We start from the raw sequence: 13499 nt of genomic DNA on the forward strand, positions 1-13499 counted from the left end.
CCTCCTCCAGAGAGTCTGAAGATCCAGCGAGATGATGCAACACTACATCCCCCCCTCTCTCTTTATCTCCCTCTCTCTCTCCCTCCTCCATCTATGTCTCTCCCCCTCCTTCCACATTCCCAGGATGCTGCACATCAGTGAGGATAAAGTTAGCACTGCAGAAGTGACAACTCGTAACCGTTAGCCGTCGGCACCACCGGCTCCTGCTCCAAATGACGCAATCCCCCCCCCCCCCCCCTACCCCCCACTTTATTATCTGGTGGTGTGTCTGCGGGATGCTAGGCAACATAAACACAACTAAATATAACAGCTCTAACTTTACAGTCGTCCTCGACCTGCTCTCAAAACAAAATCCTCAGTGAGACAATTAGAAAGAAGTCATTTAAATCTTGAGTTTAATAGAACAAATACATCTACTGACATAGAATAAATAAGATGAACCATCAGTTAAACAGTTCAACTTTAACACGGTGGAATACATTTGGATCATAGTGCACAATAGTTAAAACATATAACATGCATATCAGAGGCGAACCCTGTTTGTGAGCTCAGTATTCAGAACGTTTCTTTTTTTAAATCTTTTATTCTGCAATGAGTTCGCCATTAAGGTATTCCCCTTAAAAGATCGAATGTTTGCAGACGATGCAGCATGTTTTCTCTCAGAGGAACGTTTCAGACCGCTGAGCTCACAGATGGAGTTCATTAGAGATGAAGAAACATCAGAGTACCTTTGTCTTTTAATAGCTTATTTGCAGAGATTCTGTCCGTCGATGAGCTTTGGAGGGATTCAACTAAACATGTTTATTATCAAATGTTTTTTTTTTGAAGAATCAGTTTGTAGAATCGATTATTAACCTCATCGTCCATCGTTCATCATCCATCGTCCAGTCTGGAGTTCAAAGCCTCCATAATCAATTATTTTCTGTCGTCCTTTATTCGAAACCACCGCAGTCTCTCGTCCTCTGAGGTGTCTGCAGAGTCCTCACCGCCTGCAGGGAGTACAAGTTCATAAGTCCATTAACCTTTTAGTCAGCATGGTGCGTTCAGGTTCATCTTAACCACCAGACTTGAACTTGAACTCCCCTGCTGGCGATCAGGCCACGCAGTACCCCTGGCTAGCCATGAGGGCGGTCTGGCTCTCCCTCCGTTTGTCCTTCTTCTTCCTCCTCAGTCGGACCCTCCAGCATACGGCGCTGGACCCCAGCAGGCCCAGTCCGGCACACAGCAGCACCAGGCCCAGCACCGAGATGGTGGACCCGTGGGAGTTAAAGGTGTACGCCACCGCCGTGACCACAATGCCAGCGATGAGGACGACCACGCCGAACGGCACGGTGCAGCGGTAGCAGGACATCTCGGCGCCGCCGGTTGCCGCTGTCAGCTGGACCTCGTTGACGTGCGGGACGTGCGTCGTCACGCCGCTGCCGCCACGGTCCTTACTGGTCTTGTCGTGGCTCGGCTTCTCGGCGGAGATGGAGGTCGGCGTCCTCGCGGCGCTCCTGGGGATCCTGGCGCCGCCTTTGCTGTGGAGGTCATCCGGCATGGCGATCTTACTAGCGAGAAAGAGGTGGGCCATCTCGTTACGGATGTCAGCGATTAGCCAATCACAGAGCAGCTAGCTGAGAACAGAGAATGAAAGATTGTGTTGTTTAGACACAACTACGGTGGCCTGTAAAGGACTTTCTTATTTTTGTTTTTTCACAGAGTATAAAACGTCTTCAGTGGCAAGTCAAGTTTCTTTAAAAGTTATAGTCAATCTGCTGTTTGTCAAACCGTAGCTGCTACATTAGCTATAAGTCTATAGCTGTATCATTTAAATATTTGTAACTCTTGAATTCATCTTTCTCAACTGTTTTCCATCAGTCGGCCGAAAAACAAGATTAATTCTGTTTTTTTTGCATCAACAACAATCATGAATTGTCCCGTTGCCTTTTGACTTCGACCTCTCGACGTGACATGGATCGATTTCACAGAAAAATGATTAAACTAATAATTAAGACGGTTCAGAGGGGAAAACCTTCAACGTTTGGTGACATGAAGCTTTTTACAGAAACACCAGGTTCTCGTCCACAATGCGTCCGCTGAGCCTCCGTGACGTCCTGCTGTCGTTAGCGTTAATGAGACTCAGATGAAGTGTCGCGGCTTCATGAACAGAAGATCCTGAACCAGGATCCATTAGAAATAACGGTCTCATTAAAAGTCCTCCGAGACCTAAAAACCTGCAGAATTCACTGCAGCAGCAAAACATGAAATACATTTAAATCAATTACATTATATTAGAATACAATAAGAAGTGAAAGTTAAAGTAAGGCTGCTGCTATAAAGAGGTATTTTCAATACGTTTGACATCTTCAGCGTGTTGGTTAATAAAGTAAATGAGTGATACGTCTAAAAACACATTTCTATCTGATTAATGTAAATGAATCTAATGAACTATCTGACAGTCTGCAGCTTCATGTTTTTATTGGGTTTTAAACTATAAACTGGACTTTTCTGATTTAATTATCAAAGACATCAAAGTGATTATTGACATATATAAATATATATCTGGCTCTTCGTTGCTCTGTATTGTAACATCTGAGCCGGTCTCTGCAGGTTAACTGTGCAGCATCGGTCACCATGAGGAGCCGTGTGACCGACCTCGCTTTAAAGCACGAGTTAAAAACCCAAAGACAGCTGGGTAATATTCAAATGATTGTTTGACAACAAACTAATCATTAATGCTCTATTTCTATTATTGTGTCCAAGGCTGCTAATATGTCTTTAATATGACCACCATGTTTAATCTGGATTATCTCAGTCCACCTTAAATAGTGTCCAACTGTGTTCCTTAAAACGAAACGTCTAAAGTTCATCTCTAAACGCTGCTCGTCCTCCGTCTGCAGAAAAACTGAAAGGTTTCAGAAAATGAATTCAGATTCATTTAGTGTCCCGTCCTCTGACGTTGATTTCATATTTTATTTAGAGAAGACTGTAAACGTCTGAGTTCACTCAAACACAGGAAGATGTTTATCTTGTGAAACGATGAGAAAAAAGGGTCAAACACATCACGACTGCTTTAAATCTGTTCTCCGATCTCTGAGAAATCTCTTTGAATGAACATTTTCTTTAAACATTGCAGACTAATAATCAGCCACAGAACGTTATTTCAGAAACTCAGCGTGACTTTTATTTGTCTTCATTTTTGTACAAATCCAGTTTGTGCATAAAATCTTGTCTCTTCATTTGTGTTTAAAATAACATTCTGAGCATGAATGGAAAAAAATGTAATTTAAGTTGTGAACCAAAGTCAATCAGTCTATAATTATAAAATACCGTCATTGTTACACAGACTGTGAACTTATTCATACAAACCTCCTTCAATCTGTTAACTTTAGATTCATGGCTCTAAAAAGAGCTTCAAGAACATTTGGAGGTTCACCTCGCTGCTCTGAGATCAGCCGTCTGTGATGATGAAAGACTGCAGAGCACACACACACACACACACACACACACACATTAACATTAGAAATAGAAACCCTTACTGTTGCAGCTCTTCATCCTCTGAGCTCCACAGGCCGTCTCTGCATCGTCCTGACTGCAGGAATAAATGAGGGAATATAGCTATCAATAGAAAAAACTGGGGGACTCCCCCCCCTCCTCCCCCCCTCCTCCCCCCCTCTGTACCTCCTCCTGTACCTCCTCCTGGTCCAACAAGAAAAGTTTTAACTCTTTCCTCCCTTCAGCTGGTGCTGAAAACACACTCATGTCCCATAAAGTAACTTCACGTGTTTCCTAAACCTCCTTCATCGATGCAAACTCCCTTAAAAACACCTTAATTACACATTTAAATACACATTTAAATACACCTTAAAAACACCTTAAATACACATTTAAATACACCTTAAATACACCTTAAATACACCTTAAAATACACCTTAAATACACCTTATTTTTCCCTTTCTTATAGCTTTATATCACGAGGGTTAGGATTATGAAGCAGATGTGTATTTCAATATTTGGGGTCAACCTTGTTTATAGGATGCATTTTACGTCTTATATTCATTTATAAACACTTGTTCTTCTTCTTCCTCACGACCCAAAACATGAATCCACAATAAGAGGAAACAAAAATATACAAAAGTAGAAACTAAGCGGCATTTAAAATGAAGAAATTTCAGTTCACTTCAAAAGGAAATCACTGAAATCAGAGGATTCACTCAGTGAAGAGAAGGATTCAAGGATTCAAGGATTCAAGGATTCAAGGAGTCAAGGATATTGTCATGATGCAACACAAGGATGCTCAATGTAATGAACAGCTGTCGTCGATCTGCAACACAAGAAAAATAGGACAAACAAAGTAAACAACAGATGTTCTGCTGACCGACATCAAGCTGCGTCTTTCTGTCTTCTTCTGATTTCTTCTCCCTGAATCCTCCTGCACCCCCCACCCCCCACCACAGGAGGCCTCCACCCTCAACGTGAACCCTGAAACATCTGTAAACATCTGTAAACATCGTATTATTCTCTGACGCCTCCAAACAGCCCCGGTCTCTTGGTCCTCGGTGGTCCAATGAGTCTCTGCAGGCGACAGAAGTCTGTTTCTATCTTCACAGTAAATGTTTGTCCCTGTTTTTAGAATCTCTTCTGATTCTTATTGCCTCTTTATAGCAGAATTCATTCAATCAACTAAAATATGATGAAATATTTCTGTTGAAAACCTTTTTTAACGACAAAAACGAGACTAAAACAAAGAAGAACATTTCAGAATGAGGACAAATAAAAACGAAACAACAGAGTGAAAAACAGACAAAATGAACTATAGCTATAATTACAACTATATTATAATCACAATTATGACTTTTAATTATTAAATGACTTCTGAAATAAAACAATCTGACAGTTTGAATCGTTTCAAACATTTGAAAAGGTCACAAGCTTTACTTATTCCTCAATGGTGGGTCATGTGATCAGTTAGCTGCAGGTGGCCCTGGTCCTGGTCCTGGTCCTGGCCCTGGCCCTGGTCCTGGTCCTGGTCCTGGTCCTGGTCCCGGTCTCACCGCTCTGACAGCTCTCGGTGCAGCTGCAGCCTGACCAGCACAACGGGAAGTTACAGCCCTACTGTTTTTTACATGTGGTTCCCCTGACCCCAGAGAGGACGGGGTCTGGATTCTGGGTCCCTGCAGGTCTAAAGTCCTCCACAAACAGACGCAGGTGCTGAAGCTGAAAAAACGCCGTCAGATTTAAATCTCCACTCCAAAGTCCAGCTGGGAACATCTGGACTCGTTTTCTGACCCTGAGCTTTTTGGCTGTTGCCGATGAACCTCTCGGAGGTCAGCGAGGGGGGGGCTTTGATCCGGATCGAGGGGGTCACCAGCGCCGGAGAGAGAAGCAGGAGCCCCGAAACCCTGAGACCTGGTGAGAGACTCAGATCAGTCTTTTAATGTTTTAATATCAGCCTGAAGGTTCTCATGAAAACATGGAGGACTTCATTAGACCTGGACCAGATCTAAACCCCGTCTCTGTGTGTAGCTGACGTGAGTGGAGATCTCTCTGGAGACGTCCTCCTCTCACTTCCTCTTCACTAACAGATGTTTCAGGCTGCAGCTTCCTTCCTGTGGATTCATCTGTAATCTCGTTCTTTTCTTTTGGCTCAGACCAAAAGCGGAAAAGTTGACTTTGCATTTTTCTTTTGCAGCTTCATGCGACCCAGAAACTAAGAAAAGACTTTCAAAATAAAATGTCTCACAGCAGCTTCTTTAATGCTCTTTATGAAACCAAAGTGTTCCTGCTTTTCTTTCTCTGCTCGTTGCTCTGAGACGCGTCGGTGTTGTTACCAAACAGCTGCTCAGTGAAGCTTCCAACCAACACAAAGGAGGAAGAAGAAGTGACTTTCTCAGGGACTATTTTCCTCCACGTGGTGCTGTGGTGAGGAGTGATATGTGAGAGTACAGAGTGATGAATACAGGATGTGTTACTGTCAGCATGCTTAACATGTGGTATTATTAGGATGAGAGGATGTTATTAGAGAGAAACAGAGCAGAGACAGGATGTGAAGATGAACATGAACACAGAGAGACGAGCAGCTCAGGTGTGTGCTGAGAGTTCACTGAGCTGCTCGCAACAAGAACAAATAAAAACACAAGAAGTCCAGTTTTTATGTCCCTGAAGAAGACAAACGTTACACTACAACTCACCGCAAAATAAAACTTGAAGGAGGTTTTTGAAATAAATATGTGGAAGAATAATCGTCACCGTGTCTGTTGTGCAGAAGAAGAGTTCTCCTCTCTGTTCACAGATAACTAACTGTGTTGTATGAGGACGTTCCAGCACCGAGGCCTTTGGGCCGCTGCTTTGGTTGCTGGACGTTTGTTGTTCATTGTTGATCCTTTCAGTCTGAGACCACAAGTCTGTAACATCGGCCGTCGGCCCACCGCTGCTCATTTTGTATAAAGAAAGCTTCTTCACCTGTTTCTTGGTTCCTCACTGAGACTGAACGCATTCTGTTGTGATGATTGAACCTTCTCTGCTCAGAGAATAAATACTTAAAAGACAACCTGGTTTTTGGTTTTATGTATTTCAGCATTAAAAGACACAAAGCGGGTTTAGGAATATTCTCCAGAACAACAGCAGACCTCTCTCCAGGAGGATAGATGGTGTACACTCCACTGGGGCGGCTGTCATCCTGCCGATGGATGTCGTTAACAGTTTGTCTTCTGACACGTTCTCACTCCCGACTCGTCAAATACTGACGTTTGGTCGGCGTTTGTACTTTAGAGGACCTTCAATGTACCTTCAGTTAAGATGCAGAGATGATAATTAATGAATAAATGAATGGATGATTTATAGCAGAGGGTCTTATTGTCTGATATTGTGTCTTTTATTTTGAATTGATCTCACCTTTCCTAATGAATTATCTGAATCGTTTTTTAAGAGAAACAATCCAGTGACTGTAAAACAAGTATTTATTTATTATATTATATATTTAACAGTTTAAAGTGAACAGGAGCAGCTTCAGGGCCTCCTGGAGTGGTTCAGGATCTGACAGAGTTCATGAAACGCTTGTTGGACCTCGTCTTCATTTTTAGCTCCTGAAATTCAACACAAGACAAGACTTAAAGGACCTCAATGACCTCCTGAAGTAACTCTGTGGTGTATGGATCATCATATAGTCAATCAACCAATCAACCAACCAATCAACCAACCAATCAACCAACCAATCAATCAATCAATCAATCAATCAATCAATCAATCAATCAGTCAGTCAGTCAGTCAGTCAGTCAGTCAACCAATCAGTGTGAGGACACAAACACAGGTGAGTTACCGCTCAGACACAATTTTCCAGATGAGTAGATGGAGACGGAGATTTGATTATTCTTGTAGAAGAGACCCGAAAACAGCTCTGGTTCATAACTGTGGAGAGAGACACAAATACACAAGTACTACATGATAATACACATGTACTACATGATCATTTACAAGTACTACAAGTACTACATGAGAATACACATGTATTCCTGTGTATATCCTGTCTAAAGATGCCATACATCCGGTCTTTGTCGCTAAAAATCCCCCTAAAGCACTAAAACCCTTTCAGAGGACCCGTTAACAGGACCTGGTACATCCAGATGGGAGCTTGTGGCTTCGTGTAACCACAGCCGACATCTCCTCACCTGCAGGACTGATGGTGGGCCAGATGTTCCGGTCGGACTGGGAAGGTCTTGCACACGGCCATGATGTTCCGGATCTTGAAGTCCAGGAAGCGGACGGGGAAGCCAAGCTTCTGCACGATGCGACCGAACCTCCGGGTGGCCAGCTGCGACTGCTCCTCACTGAGGGGAGAGAGAGGAGGTCGATGCACCGTCAGCAAAAACACCTGCAGATCCACAGGTACTGATGAAGAGTCCAGACGGACCTTCTGGCTCCAAAACAGGCGAGGTTTCCAGATTCGTAGAACATCCCTGTGGTTGGCGGCTTACGGATCCTCATGATGAGCGAATTGTTAACCTGAAACACAACAAGGTTTACAGGTTGTTCTCTATCACTTTGAGACTGGAACTCATAGATTTAAGCGCTCCACTATTTAAATTGTCCTCTAATGAATCAGTGGGTTTTAAAAAGAATGAGACCAGAAGTCTGAGGATCTGACGATCGTTATCCTCCAATATTCAGTAAAATATGTGATAATTTATGTTTTTCTAGACAACCAAGTCCTGCGTCAAAAGTCTTTGGTTTGCACCTTAATGAAGCAGAGTCCAGGTCTTAGTCTCTGTCCTGGTCTCTGGTGATTGTACCTGCAGAGTCCAGGTCTTAGTCTGGGTCTCTGGTGTCTGGTCTCTTGTCTCTGGTCTCTTGTCTGTGGTCTCTAGTCTGTGGTCTCTGATCTCTGGTCTCTAGTCTCTAGTCTCTGGTCTCTTGTCTCTTGTCTCTTGTCTGTGGTCTCTGGTCTCTTGTCTGTGGTCTCTGGTCTCTAGTCTCTGGTCTCTAGTCTCTTGTCTCTTGTCTCTTGTCTGTGGTCTCTGGTCTCTTGTCTGTGGTCTCTGGTCTCTTGTCTGTGGTCTCTTGTCTCTGGTCTCTTGTCTCTTGTCTCTGGTCTCTTGTCTGTGGTCTCTGGTCTCTGGTCTCTGGTCTGTGGTCTCTGGTCTCTAGTCTCTGGTCTCTAGTCTCTGGTCTCTAGTCTGTGGTCTCTAGTCTCTGGTCTCTTGTCTGTGGTCTCTAGTCTCTGGTCTCTTGTCTGTGGTCTCTAGTCTCTGGTCTCTTGTCTGTGGTCTCTAGTCTCTGGTCTCTTGTCTGTGGTCTCTAGTCTCTGGTCTCTGGTCTCTTGTCTGTGGTCTCTAGTCTCTGGTCTCTTGTCTGTGGTCTCTAGTCTCTGGTCTCTTGTCTGTGGTCTCTAGTCTCTGGTCTCTGGTCTCTTGTCTGTGGTCTCTAGTCTCTGGTCTCTTGTCTGTGGTCTCTAGTCTCTGGTCTCTTGTCTGTGGTCTCTAGTCTCTGGTCTCTTGTCTCTTGTCTGTGGTCTCTTGTCTGTGGTCTCTAGTCTCTGGTCTCTTGTCTGTGGTCTCTAGTCTCTGGTCTCTGGTCTCTAGTCTCTGGTCTCTGGTCTCTGGTCTCTAGTCTCTAGTCTCTGGTCTCTGGTCTCTCTACCTGTGGTTTGCAGCTACTAAATGCACCTTGTGGTGACTCACTTTATCTGGAAGAGGATCTCTGGCTGCTGTGTCTCAGGGGACGACCCACCCGGCAGCTCTGGAGCCGCTGCTGTGGCATTCTGGGAGCTGTAGTCCAGCCTGGTGCTGCTGTCACGCAGCTCTGTTGTGCTCTCTGCTGGTAGTCTGGTGCAGTGGAAGGTTGAAACCGTGTTCACACATGATTACGTCATACGTGACTCACGATACCAGGACTTCTTTTGATGGACTATATTTTGACTTTCTTCTTATTTATACGATGACGATAACTATGACGACAAACTCTGTGACTTTTTTGGACTTACCATACGATGTTGTCTCTTTACTTCCTTCAACACACTAGGACTCTTTAGACATACTTTGCTGACTTTTTACTTTTTTTATGACATTTTCGAGATGCTATACTATGAACTTTTCTTTTTTTACTTATTATTTCGATGCACTATACTGTGACTTTTTTAGGACTTTTTTAAGACTTACAATAAAAAGTTGCTCCACATTTACTTGTCGTACCTGAGTCGTCCTCGAGCAGCGTGAGCAGCTCATCGGGCAGAGAGAGGAGCTCCTCGTTCACCTCCTCCATCCAGGAGTCCTGCATCTGTGTGTGCATCTGATGGTGTTCTACGTTTTATTTATGGTCAACAAATCCCACGAAAGAACCCACAACAGTAACATGATCCTATACTGACACTATGAGGATCAATCCACCACAGAAAATAGTCCCCAACAAACTTCCTCACGTTAGTTTAATAAAAACGTTTGGGAGGTTACTGATTATTTTTAAAACATGAAACTAAACTGTCACACTACATTTACAGTGACTTACTGTATTATGCTCATACTGCTGTGAGAGCAATGCATTCTGGGAATGTTCACATTATCCCACTGGATGTCCTTTCACAGTAATTTACTACTTACAGCTGACAAATAACTGTATATTTTGTTTTTACAATAATTTACTGTAATTCTAGGATACAGTACAGAGACTGAGAATTGTACTTCATCTTGCTGGTGAAAACATTGTCATGTTTGAATTATTAAAGCAAATAGCTGTATGTTTTGATTACAGTAAGTTGCTGTAATCTTTTGAGATGTATATATATATTATAAATATCTTACTGCCAGTAATGTACTGTAAATGTACAGTGAAATGTTTTACAATGTTCATATTAGTGAGTTTTTAATTAACGCTTCAGGTTAGTTTGTACTCACATCATCAATGAATCCATCTAAGAACTGCTCCAGCGCCGACTCGTCCATGACTGAATATTCCAGAAGTTTACAGACAGATATCAGAGTAAATAAACTAATATTTAACTCAAGTTATTATATATATATATAAGTATATTCATATAAAAGTTGTCTCTCTCTCACATCAATGATGACGTTCAAACAGAGGAACACTGTCACCAGGAGACAAAGATGGACGCCACCTTGTTTATTTTCAAAAACCTTTGTCTCGTTGAACTTCACATGTATTTGTGTACAATGAAGTTTGATTTATTCTTCTGTGTCTGGAGTTCCTTCCTGTTTAAAGGAGACCTAAACTAGTGAGGACACAGCGACACCTGCTGGTGGAAAACGACAGTATTTATTATTATTATTATTATAGTGTAATAGTAATAATAAATCACTATCTTCGTTAAAAAACTCACTAATCCAGAAATATGAAAAACACCAAAGTTTGTGCAACGAAACACTAAAAATATTCTTTATAAATGATATATAACCAGCGTCGTCTGGTGGAACATGTTCTCTGTAGGGCTGAGCCTCATCAATCAACTTCATCAAACATCCCAGAATGATTTAATGCACAAACATTAAGGTATCAAACACGTATTAATACTTTACAGTTAAATATTTAACCTTTATTCCAACATGAAAAAAAGCAGTAAATAACACTTTGATAAACACGTCAGGACATGTTAATATAGTCTCAGTATAATATAATAATATATATCATATAATAATATATATATCATATAATAATATATATATCATATAATAATATATATATCATATAATAATATATATATCATATAATAATATATATATCATATAATAATATATATATCATATAATAATATTCACTATAATATAAAACACACACACACACACACACACATATATATATATATATATATATATATAATGATGTATTTATAACTATACATCATGTCTCAGCAGGTGCTTCATGTCCCTCACTCCCTAACTGTCCGTGCTGGATCTGTCCCCGTTGTTTTAAAAAGCTAAATAAGTTATTAGCATGACGTCATGCAGCTAGCCAAACCTGTCTGGTGTTCAGCTAGTACAGAAGCTTCGCATGTACTGCTTCCCTTTCCCGCTAGTCTGCTGTCTGATTGTGAGGTCAGGCTGATCTGATATCAGCTCTTTGGCCTGAAGCTTCTCCTCAAAGTTCTCCTCTCAAACGGGTCTTGGGGTACATCAGACGTCCTCCATCAGACGTCCTGCTAAAGACGTCCTCCATAAGACGTAATTTCCAACTTCCGGTTCAAGCGAGGATCGCTTTCAACCGTTTCGATTGAAACGGTTCAACCGGAATCGAGGAAATGACAAATAAGAGACTTGGGATGTACCCTAGGGATGTACCCTAGGGATGTACCCTAGGGTTCAAGCAATGACTTGGGATGTACCCTAGGGTACATCCCAAGTCATTGCTTGAACAACTTCCGGTTCAAGCGAGGATCATTTCCTCGCTCCTCGGTCCTCGCTCGAACCGGAAGTTGTTCTGCGCCGTCGTATTGACGGCCGTCCCAAAGCTCTTATTTCTGCTCTGAGGAGCGAGGATCGAGGAGAGAGGAGGGAGGAGAGAGGAGGGATCTCTGAGGAGCCATGAGCGAGGACCCACGAGAACAGACTTCCAGGAAGTGTTTTAACGGCCAACACGCCCCCTCACTGTTCATCAGTCATGTGATTGGACGCTGCAGCCGATCGGACTGATGAGATTTTTTTCAACATGTAAACAGTGAAGACGGATCACAGATTAAACTCAAGCTTTATATTTGATTAGGTTTCTGATTCAACATCTGGTTTAAATAAATGTTCATTGTAGTCTGAACAACAAAAGGACCACAAACAACTTTCTTCATTTATTAGAAAGATTTGTGTTTTCATGATCTGATGTTTCCCTCAATAACTTTATTATGAATACAATTAAAGTGAGAGAGAGCAGGAGAGACTAAACCCTTTATATATATACATATCGCCCTCTATTGACCAGCCGCCACTGTATATATGTAATAATAATAATACGTTTTAAAAAAATATTTCCTTTCCTTTCCTTTTCTGTCTTTTTCTTTCTTTTATTCCCTTTCCTTTCCTTACATTCTTCTTTCCTTTCCTTTCCTGTCCTGTCATTTCCTTTCCTTTCAAGTGAACCCTCCAGTGTGAACTAAAGATATAAATCGTATCCCCCTCCTGCAGAATACTACTCTAGTACACTCCCCTCATACTAGTCCTTGTCAGTAGAGGATTCGTCTAGTTTGGGACCCTCCCCAGTGACTCGTCCCCAGTTAATTGACTGGTTCCTCAGACTCACACAGTATTGACGCTCGGCCCGGACTGGGCGTCAGTGCGGTGAGTGAACCAGTGAAACGTGAGACTGACTCTCTGTGTATTTTGGGATGTTTGACGTGCAGCAGCACAAAGACACGTTACTAGTGTGAGCAGATGTTTCTGCTCTGGGAAAACAAGCAGAAGAAGAAGAAGAAGAAGAAGAAGAAGAAGAAGAAGAAGAAGAAGAAGAAGAAGAAGAGACGACATTAATTCTGCAGAAGAAGAAGGACTCAAAGACGGTAAACTTCTTCTTCTGTGGTTTCACTCTGCAGAGACACATTTCTGACTGAAAACCGACGTTTTAAAGGACAAAGTACTGACATGGACTTTAGCTGGGAGTTGAACTGGGTTGTTAACTGGTTCTACTGGTGTGTCGCTGTCACCGGGTGTTTCCTCTTCTAATGACAACATGAGCCACGTGTGGTCACATTTAATCACACCTCTTCTCTGTGTGCTCTAACATTCTGACATTATGGGTAACTAGTCCAGTCAGTAATCATTACCGCCTTCAAATTACTAACAAACGATTCAAATGTCAGTTATTATCGTTCCTGAACGCCTCATGCACAGTTTAACTGCAGCAGGAGTAACGCTACGTTAAAGTAACGTTACTTTAACATTAAGGGTTAGGGTACTTTAAAGTAACGTTACTTTAAAGTAACTTTAACTTTAAAGTAACATACTTTAATGTTAACTAGCGGTACGTTAAAGTAACATACTTTAATGTTAGCTAGCGGTACGTTAAAGTAACATACTTTAATGTTAGCT

General features: G+C 42.1%; 2 protein-coding genes across 5 annotated transcripts in view; one reads left to right on the plus strand and one right to left on the minus strand.

Annotated features, from left to right (window-relative positions):
* Nucleotides 1–377: 377 nt before the first annotated feature.
* On the minus strand, nt 378–3654 carry LOC142938365 (transmembrane protein 100-like). 2 transcript variants are annotated; one of them, XM_076081672.1, is made up of 2 exons: nt 3522–3654; nt 378–1616 (listed from the first exon to the last, which is right to left on the minus strand). In XM_076081672.1, exon 2 carries the CDS (start codon nt 1571–1573, stop codon nt 1094–1096), a length of 480 nt encoding a protein of 159 aa, XP_075937787.1. In that variant the 5' UTR covers nt 1574–1616; nt 3522–3654; the 3' UTR covers nt 378–1093. The 2 variants fall into 2 exon arrangements, with proteins under 2 accessions (XP_075937787.1, XP_075937788.1); XM_076081673.1 differs by having other exon boundaries at nt 3352–3650.
* Nucleotides 3655–12398: 8744 nt separating this feature from the next.
* The window catches only part of ankfn1a (ankyrin repeat and fibronectin type III domain containing 1a), a 74046-nt gene continuing 72945 nt past the window's right edge, over nt 12399–13499 (plus strand). For all 3 annotated transcript variants that reach the window (XM_076081665.1, XM_076081667.1, XM_076081666.1), the window contains exon 1: nt 12399–12970. The gene's annotated coding sequence lies outside the window, so the exon portion shown is untranslated. The remainder of the gene's footprint in view (nt 12971–13499) is intronic.

Source organism: Anarhichas minor, unplaced genomic scaffold (assembly GCF_050575085.1).
Source record: "Anarhichas minor isolate MPS153535 unplaced genomic scaffold, ASM5057508v1 ptg000084l, whole genome shotgun sequence".
Classification (NCBI taxonomy): domain Eukaryota; kingdom Metazoa; phylum Chordata; class Actinopteri; order Perciformes; family Anarhichadidae; genus Anarhichas; species Anarhichas minor.

What these genes read in the sequence shown, in the direction of transcription:
- LOC142938365 (XM_076081672.1), bottom strand. Translation starts at nt 1,573, where the DNA reads ATGGCCCACCTCTTTCTCGCTAGTAAGATCGCCATGCCGGATGACCTC.